The sequence below is a fragment of the Solea solea genome, chromosome 17 (assembly GCF_958295425.1).
Source record: "Solea solea chromosome 17, fSolSol10.1, whole genome shotgun sequence".
Classification (NCBI taxonomy): Eukaryota; Metazoa; Chordata; class Actinopteri; order Pleuronectiformes; family Soleidae; genus Solea; species Solea solea.
Genome location: NC_081150.1, coordinates 2,041,187 through 2,052,475, shown reverse-complemented (window position 1 = coordinate 2,052,475; position 11,289 = coordinate 2,041,187). Strand labels below are relative to the sequence as shown.

Here is an 11,289-nt window from a genome sequence, read left to right as displayed (position 1 = left end):
AAGAAATCATACTATAGTATGTCGTCTAAATTTTGACAACAACGTCATAGTATAGCATGTAGTCCAAAATTGGTCAAAAAAGTCATAGTATAGCATGTCGTCCAAAATTGGTCAAAATAGTCATAGTATAGCATGTCGTCCAAAATCGGTCGAAAAAGTCATAGTATAGCATGTCGTCCAAACTTTGACAAAAAAGTCATAGTATAGCATGTCGTCCAAATTTTGACAAAAACGTCATAGTATAGCATGTCGTCCAAATTTTGACAAAAACGTCATAGTATAGCATGTCGTCCAAATTTTGACAAAAACGTCATAGTATAGCATGTCGTCCAAATTTTGACAAAAACGTCATAGTATAGCATGTCGTCCAAAATTGGTCAAAAAAGTCATAGTATAGCATGTCGTCCAAAATTGGTCAAAATAGTCATAGTATAGCATGTCGTCCAAAATCGGTCAAAAAAGTCATAGTATAGTATGTCGTCCAAAATCGGTCGAAAAAGTCATAGTATAGCATGTCGTCCAAACTTTGACAAAAAAGTCATAGTATAGCATGCTGTCCAAAATTGGTCAAAATAGTCATAGTATAGAATGTCGTCCAAATTTTGACAAAACGTCATAGTATAGCATGTCGTCCAAAATTGGTCAAAAAAGTCATAGTATAGCATGTCGTCCAAAATTGGTCAAAATAGTCATAGTATAGCATGTCGTCCAAAATCGGTCAAAAAAGTCATAGTATAGTATGTCGTCCAAAATCGGTCGAAAAAGTCATAGTATAGCATGTAGTCCAAATTTTGACAAGAAAGTCATAGTATAGCATGTCGTCCAAACTTTGACAAAAAAGTCATAGTATAGCATGCCGTCCAAATTTTGACAAAAACGTCATAGTATAGCATGTAGTCCAAATTTTGACAAGAAAGTCATAGTATAGCATGTCGTCCAAACTTTGACAAAAAAGTCATAGTATAGCATGTCGTCCAAATTTTGACAAAAACGTCATAGTATAGCATGTCGTCCAAATTTTGACAAAAACGTCATAGTATAGCATGTCGTCCAAACTTTGACGAAAATATCGGGTTAGACGAACTTCTGGATTTCAAAGTATGTCTTTAGCATCTATTGAATGGACTTCTTTTTTTAAATAGCTTGCATTGTAAATTGGACATAAAATGTCCACAAAACCCTGTTCTAGGGCTCGTGCATCTCCATGGTTTTACATTTTCATCATGACATCACGTATTTTAGGGGAGAATATGAGTAACTTGTTCTTAAATAAAACAAACACGAGATCAGTCTTGTAAACAGTTTATTGTCACGATCATTCATGTTGTGGTCGATCAGTGATGGATGCTGTAAATTATGGACAGTGTCTGCTTACATGTACGACACACACTTCATCTACATACACCTAACAGACAGAGGATGAGTCACACAGTGTGGATGGGAGTCACATGCAGCAGCAGATAAATACTAGTATGAACACTGGTTTAACTGGGGGCCTTTATTTAAAAGTGGTCCTGTGCTTCCAAGTCCATGAATGTGAGGGTTAAATAAAGCGTGTCAGAGCTGTGACTCATCAACCAACAGCTGATTCTGGTATGAAGAGAGCTGCAGTTGTGTTTTCCTCCCCAAGGCACATTTGACTTCCTCCATGCTACTTTAAGGTCATGATTGGTTGATCTCTGCAGCACTGACTCACATCCACACACAGACAAACAAACGCATGATTCTGGGGTTATTTAACAAGGCGGACAGAGAGGTATTTTAACCACGTTTCACTGAGGTGGATCACACGCATATGAAATCACATCTTTAGTTTCTATCACTTCATTGGAGACGTGCAAGTCAAAGCAACCCTTACAAAAGAAACCGACATTTCTCCTGATCAAAGATAAAACAGCAAGGTTGCTTTTAAACTCCACTAAAATCTACAGTAAAAATAAGAAAATAAAGGCACATGTACAGCTGCAAATTTATAATTTTATCATTATTTTTTTTTCCAGTTCTGTCTGGGAAGCTTATCAGCAGAGTGACATTGTGCTGTTAACCGCTGCTCTCTTCTCCCGTCGCGTGGACGCGGCGTCTCCTCGTCGTGTTTTACTGGTCGGCTGCCGTGACGAGTTCAAACCACTGCCTGAGTGCGTCGCTCAGCGTCTCTGGCAGAGCGTTGACATCTCGCAGGATGACATAGAAGGGGAAGGGGAACTCTTCCATGTAGGAGCGGATCTCCGGGAGTTCTCCTGGTCCTTTGAAGATGGGCACCTTGATGTCGAGGATGGAGTCCTGAAATAACATAAAAAAACACACGTTATTTTTGCAGACGTGCAATCTGTGTATTAATAAACAAAAAAAAAGCTGTGGCCACATCAAATGCATGTGTAGACTCCATAGTTATTGCTGTACAACATGAATAGGTATTTCATGTGTGAATGGTAAGAAGAAATGAGGAAAATGAGAAAAAGATTTATGAATTATTTACATTATTTATTATTTTTATGTTTTATTAGGTAAATTGGTCATTCTAAATTGACCATAGGTGTGAAAGTGTGAGTGAATGGTCTCTATATGTGTCCCTGTGATGGACTGGTGATACGTCCAGGGTTGTGACCCCCGTGACCCTCATGTGGAAGACAAAGCGGTAGAAAATGGATGGATGGATGTTTTCACATAGTTTTTCCTCTCAAATTCTGGTTCTCTTACCCTGGAGTTGGGATTGTCCAGAACCACAAAGATGACAAACACGTTGGCGCTGCGTGCTGCACGCACGGCCGCCATCACTCGCTCCTTCCCCTCCAGGAAAAGACCTCTGCCGTCAGAGACGATGACCAGGAGCTGGGCCGTGTCTGTGGAGGAAGGTCAGAGGTAAACACACAGTGATTTTCCTTTTTATTCATTCTGATTAAATTCATATTATCATATTTATCTGATAGATATCTATAGAACTAGAGTAGTTCATATTTTGAATTTTAGCCATTTTTAGTTTCAATTGTTGAATCTATTACTCTTAACTTCAAATAATAACATATGTTAATAATTCCGTACTTCTGACACAGCATCAGAGACTCATTACCTGAGTTCATAGATCCTGGAATCTGCTGCCGCGCTCCCAGGAACATTTTGGTCGAGGTTTCCAAAAACTGCAGAGGAATCAAGTGACATCACGTTTAACGATACACGCTGTAGAGAAGTTCCTTTATGACAAACGTGAGCACAGTCAATCTGTCACGTTCAGGGATTCAGAGATTCAGAGCGGGACGAGCCTCACCTGTGCGATCATGGTCTTCTTCTGCTGGAACTGACACAGCCGCAGAATCCGGGCTCCCGACTCGTCGTTGAACTGCTGCTGGAACGGGTGAAGCAGCTGCACCTGCTCGCCAAAACTGGACACGCGGAGGCAAACATTAGAGGTTAAAATCCAACCCATCTCATCTGCCCGGCCCCCCAATACACTGCAAACTGTCTGTGGTGGTAGATATTTTATCTCTCGTTAGCTGTGATGACTTTTCCTGGTTTTAAAGGCTGTTGCATTGATATTCATCACATTATATAAAAATATAATACATATTATTAATTAAACATAATGTGTTGATTTAAACAAATATGGAATTGTGAAAATCATATATATAAAAGGCCTAATTATTTGTGTTATCGCAGAATTTAACCACATTTATATGCAATTGCATTGTTTCTAACACGTAAATATCCTATGATAAACAAACATGAAATAAAGCATGTACAGTGCTTTAAGATCATGTAATACAGACCATAAACAGTAGATATTTTATTTTAGAGTGTATTCACGGTGTTTTATTTTGTCACTCACAAACATCTGAAAGGAAAACTTTTCAGGAGTCCAGAGAAACAACGTGTGTGCAGCTTCATTTCCTCAAATAAGATCCTCCACCAAAAGACTCAGGGACAGCTTCTTCCCCAGGGCTGTGAAATCAATAACCCCCTCCCCCCCCCTCCCCCCTCTGTAGTGGATGACACAGGTCTGGCACTAAGTTCTGCACTTTATATTTATATTTATAATACAACTGCCCTTTTTTCCCCCTGTACATACATTTCCCTGCACTGTTCACTTTTTGCACATTTCACCTGCAATAACCTTTCTTGTTTTCTGTTTTGTTCATTCGTATTTCAATGTTTGCTGAGAGTCTCGGGAGGAAATTTTGTTATGCTTGCATAATGACAATAAAGAATCTTGAATCTTGAATCTTGAATCTTGAATATTATTTATAGGCCATATTTATGTAGGCCCTTTGAACTCCTTCTGATCCACATAAGAAAATACAGTAAAACAAAGTTGAAACACAGATCTCACCTGCACACAGACACCTGCCCGACCTCCAGCAGAGTGAGAGCATTGACGATCACTGACAGAGACTCAAAGGCCAGCTGCAACACACACACACACAGTAAGAAGGGACAACAGTGAGTCACTTATTAGATATTTAGTGACCTCTGCTTTGAACTTTATGAATTCATCATTTCATTCTTTGTGAAATCCTGCTTTGAGGCAACAGCGCAGCGACTGCTCCACCACCAGGAGGAGGAGGAGCTCTGAGGTTCTGTAAGAGGGGTCTGCGTCACCTGTTTGGAGTGGTTGTCCACCATGCTGGACGAGTCGTCCACAGCCAGACAGATGTGGTACTCTCTCTTGCTGGGCTTGGTTCTCCTCAGCCAGATCTTGTCTTTGCGGAACTGACTGGCGATGTAAGGGATCACCTTCCTCATGTTCAGACGCTTCCCTGTGCGGTAATCGCCTCTGTGGAGTCAACACAACGCAGTCAAACACAGTGTGAAACCATGGACTAAGTGTATCGTGTCATGATCTGTGGTTGGTACTGACTTGAGTTTAGCGGCCTGCGTGGGCTCCAGGACGAGGCGGAGCTGCTCACACAGCTGCTGGGACAGAGCCGACGTCAGAGTCTGATACTGATGCCACATGGAAGCTGCAGATCTTTCCTGTAACACACACACACACACACACACACACACACACCACTTCAGGTCAGGGCACGAGTTAGAAACCATCTTGTTCACTCATTTCAAATGTCCTTGTAGAACTTACAGTAAATAATTCACTCATTATTGAGCAGTAAATTGTTCTAATTGTTAAAGCTACTAATCCTTGTGTTTGTATGTCATCACTGGACCTTTAACCTCAATGTTTTCATTTTGTGTGCATCTTGTAAGCTTTCACTGATCTACAGGCAACAGTGTACACAGCTGTCAGTTACACTTAGATGTTTAGAGAGAAACTTATAACCCTGTTATTTACATAGGACTCTGAACCAGTCAATGTTTACAGAGGTTGTAACGTTGTGGGCTGCAGTTCCAGTCTTTTTCCCAGTGGTGGAATAACTACTGTAATTATTATAAAATAGTATAAAAGAGTGTAAAAAAAAGAGAAAATGAGGGTTTAAACGTCTTCATGGACAGAATAAAAAACTTTTTTTAAGCCAAAGTTTGGTAATGCAATGCATTAACACTTATGTTGAAGATTTGCTATATTGATACTATTTGATAAGAATATTTTAGTGATACAATAGTTTTAAAGTAAAGTATTTATCTATCAAAACACACTTTGATTTTGAAATTCTACCAAATATCATCACAAATGTTGTTAAAGGGATATATTGTGATACACATTTATATTGTTCCATACTATAAAAAGTACTGAAAAAGTTGAGAAAAGAGACCCTTTCTCTAATTAAAGTGGAGTATTTAGGTGTAAAGAGAGCATCAGACTCAGTCTCAGACTCAGACTCACCTCCTCCTGAGTTCCTGGAGCCAGTTTGTGCCAAGCTTCCAGCTGCAGCTCCATCTCCCTCCGAATATCGTCCGGGTCTCTCTCGCTTTTCTGCAAACGCACAGACATTAGTCGCCTTCAACTTTTCTCTTTTTCCACCAAACGACAAGAGCAGCTGATGTGCAGCTAAACACAGTGGTGAGTTCTGTACCTGCATGGTCTCCTGCAGCAGCAGCAGCTCAGGGACAGTGTGGATTGTAGATTCTGTGCTTCTCTCTGCTTGCTCTTCTTCTTTAGTCCGCTGTCGCTCCTTCCATCTGTCCTGGTCGTCCTCCTCCTCTCCCTGCTTCTGCACCTCCATCTCTCCACTGTCTACACCTGCGAAACAAGAGGGAGACGTGAGAGGATGAGCAGCTTTCACTAAATCTAACCCAACGATTAGGACTTAAAACCAACATAAACACAAACAGTAGCTACCTTTCTGAGAGGCTTTAGTCGCGTCCAGCTGCTCAGGCTTCAGCTCGTCCACCTCGGCGGCGTGGAGCTCTTCATCCTGGTCCTCCGTTTCCATGGCGACATCCTCATCGTTCTGATCTTCTTCCTGGTCCCGCTGCTGAGGCCCTGCTGCTTTCTGCTGGTCTGCACTGGCCACATCTGCAGACACCACATGACTCTTTAACTTTAACTGTAGCAACTGTGCTTTACAAGGTCAAAACATTCAAATAATATAACAAATGACACATTTAACTGCAGTAAGACCATGTACGGTGTGTTTGGCGTGTGAACTGACCATATGTCTGCGCGTCGTAGTCCTTCTCTCCCTGTTTGACGTGTTCGTACAGGTCAGACTCCTGCTGGGCGTCACTCTGTCTGCTCTCCGCCCTCTTGTCTTTGCTGCTCTCCACCGTGCGCAGACGCTTGTTCACGCGCTCGTTGTAGTCGCCCGTCGACCGCTCGTTGTCTGCTTGGCCAGGTTTTCTCTTGAAGCTCTGAAAGAGTTTTTAAGTGTGTTTTAAAAACCGGGGAGATGATGAAGAGAGAGAGAGAGAGACACGGAGAGGTGGAGGTGGAGGCGGAGTTTCATCCCTGCGATCGTACCTGAGTCTTGCTCTGAGTCCGTGTCTGTGAAGCCATCCTCGCCGTCAGCTTTGACTGGTGACCCTCCACTTGGCTGGCGTCAGCGGCGCCGCTGCCGTGCTCCTGGAAAAAAAATCAATATTGACCATTTGCTCTTTGGTAAGTGGACAGTTTGAGAGACTTTAAAGAATTTCATGCATTTAAGGTGTAAAGTAGGGCTGCAGCGATGAATCCACTAATAACCGATTACTAAATTAATCGGGAACTATTTTGATAATGAATTAATCAGTTTGAGTGTTTTTTTTTCTAATAATTAAAACATGTTTTGTGATTTTCAGCTTCTTAAATGTGAATATTTTCTTTAATCATTTTGGTTAGTTTGAGAACATCATCATTTTGAGGTTTTGGAAACACAGATCAACATTCTCGATCGATTAATCGAGAAAATAAACGGCAGATTAATTGATTGTGAAAATAATCATTTCATACACGTTAATTAAAAGTATTATTGTGTTTTCAGGTCTGAAACTGTTTCTTTGATGTTATTGGAACACAGCAGAGAAGATGAAGATGAAGATGAAGATGAAGTGCACCTCTTTAGCTTGGTCTCTCTCCGACGCCTCTCCTCCCAGCTCCACAGCTGTTTCACTCTGGACGTTCTCCTCTCCCGTCTGACCTTCTGCGGCATGTTCCTTCCTGTCAGCTGACTCTGGCTGCTCCTCATCCTCACCCTCTTCATCCTGCCAGCACAACAAGACAAGAACATGTAATGAGAACAAAACCCTACATCATGTTTTGTACGTTCCTCCCCTGCAGTCTCTCCTTCACACACAAACCTCTGGTTTGTCTCCTTTGTCGTTTCGAACCGTCAGATCTTCATCCTTTCCTGCTTCCTGTCCGCTCTTCTCCTTCTCCTCTTCATTATTCTCAGGAGACTCCTCCTCTCCCTCTGCTTTCTCTCCCCCTCCCTCCTCGTCCTCTTCAGTTTTGGGCTCCTGTTCCTTCTCCTCTCCTGGTTGGTCTGTCTGCTGCTCCTCCTGTGTCTCCTCTCCTCCTTCCTCCTCTCCTCCATCTTCTGGCCCATTCTCCTTGTCGTCCTGATCCATGGCTTTCTCACTGATGTCAAAGGGATTTTCCTCTACAGAGGAAACATGCAGATCAAGTTAACGACTTTTACAAAAAAGTAGAATAGAGTGAAATGATTTGATGCCCTCTAGAAAAGTTCAAATAAGTTATTAAAACATCAAACATTATTATAGGATGTCTCCTATTAGTTGAAATTGTGAGACAGCATCTATGACAAAGGGCCTTGAAGTTATAACTTCTCTCTAAAAGTTGAGTTGTGGGGGTGAATTAATGTGACTTTTTAAAGAACAATTTATCAAAAGGAGTAAATTAGTGAATTTCTTTCAGTAATTGTATTTGTTTGTGTCTGCTGTATGTTTGAGTGCTTGTATCTGTGCCCTAACTTATATTATGCACTGCTGCCAGACTTGGCCAGGACACTCTTGTAAAAGAGATTTAAGAGATTTGTTTTTATTTCATTCCTGGTTAAATAAAGGTTATTATTATGATGATAATAATAATAATAATAATAATAATAATATAGTCCAAAGTGCAATTGTTAAATTTAAACTGAATAAAGTTATTTTACTGTCTTTCTTTTTAAATTGCTGTTATTCTTTGTAATTTATTCTATGGTATTTATTTCCATATTCCACACAAACAGAATTGAACCTAAACTTTACACAACTGTGAGCAGGAACCAATTTGTGATGCAACTCTTCTGTGCTTGTCTGTGTCACGCACATGTGCTGCATCTTTGATATTCAGAGCAAAGACATCAGTCTGATGTTCTTGAAAGTCCTGAATCTCTTAGTGAAGAATACAAATCACATTGATACAGTTTTTCTTTTTTTCTCCACACACAAATCAAGCAACAGAGGTTTTTTTTAAGGGAAATGCAGAGCTGATGACAATTGGTGAGTAAAAACAGATTTGTCAAGAGAGAAACTTCTAAACCTCTCTGGCTTCTTCCACCTCATTTTTTTTTAATCTTTTTCTATTTTAAAGCTGTTGTATGTACGACTGTTTATATCACAGAATCCCTGCGAGTCTCACCGTCACCCTCGCCCTCTCCGTCGTCTCCGTCGTCTCCTGCCTCGTCCTCCTGGTCCAGATTGAGATCGTCGGGCAGATCCATGGCTTCAGGCTCGGGTCTCTTGTCCTGCTGACCGTGGTAAGGATCCACTTCATTCTCATCGAACTCCCTCTGCGAGAGAAAAACAGTGACAGTGAAGATCAGACACGGATCTCACACACACACACACACAGAGACACCATCCGTTTAGTTCATTCAGCTCTGAGTTTAAGTGACCTCGTCTCCCTGCTCATTGATCTTCTCCTTCTGCTCCTCGTCCATGTGTTCGTCTTTGTCCTGGTTCTTCTTGTCTTTGTTTGGGTCTGCAGATTCCAGGTTGTCGTCTTTGGCTACCAGCTCTGATTCACCCTGACAAAAGCCACACAAAGACAGGGAATTAGGCCAGAATCAAAACACTGACTTACGTTTGAACAACAACAATTTTTCCCCTCAAAAGAGTGAGATAGTTGTGGCATTACAAAACCACAGAAAGAGAGAGAACACTTTTCCTTCAGGTGACTACATTAAAAATAAATGAAATATAGTCCTTCATAAATATGTTCTTCATAACTCTGATTGGAACATTGTGTCTTGTACCTGGTCCATTCCCTGACCAGACTCCTCCTCCTTGTCGCTTCCTTCCCCCTCCTGATCATCATTATCATCCTCATCTCCCCACATCCTCTCATCCAGAGTGTTGGTCTGGCCTTCACCCAGGTCGCCCATCTTTTTGTCCAGCTCCTCCTCCTCCTCATTATCTTTTTCAGAATCTTCATCTTCACCTGCAAACGATTGAGGAAAGAGGGATGTTTCAATCATGAAGGAGGCTTCTCCAGAAAACACAATACTTGAGGCTTTTCATGTTCTTATCAAAGGTGAGCTGCACAACATGACAAGAGAGAAGCTGAATTTCCAGTGAGAAAAATATGGAACTACATCTAAAATTCTGTTTTATAAGAACATGAAGGTGTGAAGGAGATATTTTCTTTTGTACTACAAGAACAAAACACATAACTGAGAGATGCTTCACACAACTGTTTTGATTTGTTTAAAACCAGAAATGGTTTTAAACAAAAAGACAAATATGACTGAGCTTCATCACCTGGTTCCTTCTCATCCCCATCATGCATCTGGCCGTCAAAGTCCTCCGACATTTCAATGGCGTTGTCTTCTGACTTGATGTTCCCTTTGTCCTCCTGCTGCTCTTCCTTTTCCTGTCCCTCCTGAAGTGTGTCCTCCACCTGGAACAACAAGATGAGAAGAATTCTCCTCAGATTATAGGCGATCACTGACTAAATATTGAATGAATGATTGAAAAGAATGAAATGCTTAAGATTGAGTAAACTATACTGTACATTAGAGGTCGACTGATATCGTTTTTCCAGGGCTCATATCGATACTGATTATTACTAATTAATAAGATAATATGGTGACATTTTAGATTAGGGAACACACATTCACCTTTAATGTGTTGCTTATTAGCATGCAAATAAGTAACATATTGGCTCTTAATTAGTTATTATTAAGTACTTATAAATGCCTTATTCTGCATGGCCTTATTATACAACCAGTAAGCCATTAACTTAATCAAGAGTTTTCCCTCAATAACCTCCGAATTATTGCTTATTAGTTGTAAGTAAGGAAGTTGGTGTATATCTCAATATGCTTTGCTTAGTACAGACTTTATAAGGGGGTAGTAATAAGTATTTAATAATGACTAATTAAGAGTCAATATGTTATGCTAATAAGCAACTAATTAATGGTGAATATGTGTTCCCTAATCTAAAGTGTTACCGATAATATCTGTTACATATTCCTTTCATTACCTGGTCTTCATTCTCAATCTTGTCGCTGACGTCTTTGACGCCCTCGCCCTCTCCCATACCTCCACCCTCGTAGTCGTGAAACTCCGTGGCACCTTCTCCGTCTCCACCAGCCATGAGCTCCTGAGGTAAACAGAAACCCTGAGGGGGGGGAAAAGGACGTGGAATAATTTTAGTCATTTCATTATGTCATTTATTGAATCTTTAATCTACGCTACCATGAGAGTGAGAAACGTTGGACGCGCGCTCACCTTCTGGGCGAGCTCAGTGAAGATGCCTGACAGCACGGAGAGCAGTTTGCCTGTGCTTCTGTGTGCTGCCACTGACACGGCCACGTAGTAACGCACCAGGTCGGAGTAAATCCCCAGCAGAGGCTCCAGACGCACCAGCATGCTGCACGCCTCGTTCACCTCCTGAAAAAAAACACACACACACAACAGCGATGATCACGAGAGACGTTAAAGCCACAGTGTAACACACACATGCAGAACTTTAGT

General features: G+C 41.2%; 1 protein-coding gene across 1 annotated transcript in view; it reads right to left on the bottom strand.

Moving 5' to 3' along the window:
- Nucleotides 1-1,290: 1,290 nt before the first annotated feature.
- The window catches only part of mdn1 (midasin AAA ATPase 1), a 56,492-nt gene continuing 46,493 nt past the window's right edge, over nt 1,291-11,289 (bottom strand). The window contains exons 83-102 of the mRNA XM_058614388.1: nt 11,044-11,205; nt 10,796-10,933; nt 10,072-10,210; nt 9,567-9,751; nt 9,207-9,338; nt 8,951-9,101; nt 7,666-7,967; nt 7,423-7,569; nt 6,851-6,952; nt 6,543-6,741; nt 6,230-6,406; nt 5,964-6,130; nt 5,774-5,863; nt 4,850-4,965; nt 4,591-4,765; nt 4,322-4,395; nt 3,263-3,377; nt 3,068-3,134; nt 2,698-2,840; nt 1,291-2,280 (exon numbers count right to left, since the gene is read on the bottom strand). Of these exons, the coding sequence (XP_058470371.1) occupies nt 2,095-2,280; nt 2,698-2,840; nt 3,068-3,134; nt 3,263-3,377; nt 4,322-4,395; nt 4,591-4,765; nt 4,850-4,965; nt 5,774-5,863; nt 5,964-6,130; nt 6,230-6,406; nt 6,543-6,741; nt 6,851-6,952; nt 7,423-7,569; nt 7,666-7,967; nt 8,951-9,101; nt 9,207-9,338; nt 9,567-9,751; nt 10,072-10,210; nt 10,796-10,933; nt 11,044-11,205 (2,967 nt within the window). The 3' untranslated portion in view covers nt 1,291-2,094. The remainder of the gene's footprint in view (nt 2,281-2,697; nt 2,841-3,067; nt 3,135-3,262; nt 3,378-4,321; nt 4,396-4,590; nt 4,766-4,849; nt 4,966-5,773; nt 5,864-5,963; nt 6,131-6,229; nt 6,407-6,542; nt 6,742-6,850; nt 6,953-7,422; nt 7,570-7,665; nt 7,968-8,950; nt 9,102-9,206; nt 9,339-9,566; nt 9,752-10,071; nt 10,211-10,795; nt 10,934-11,043; nt 11,206-11,289) is intronic.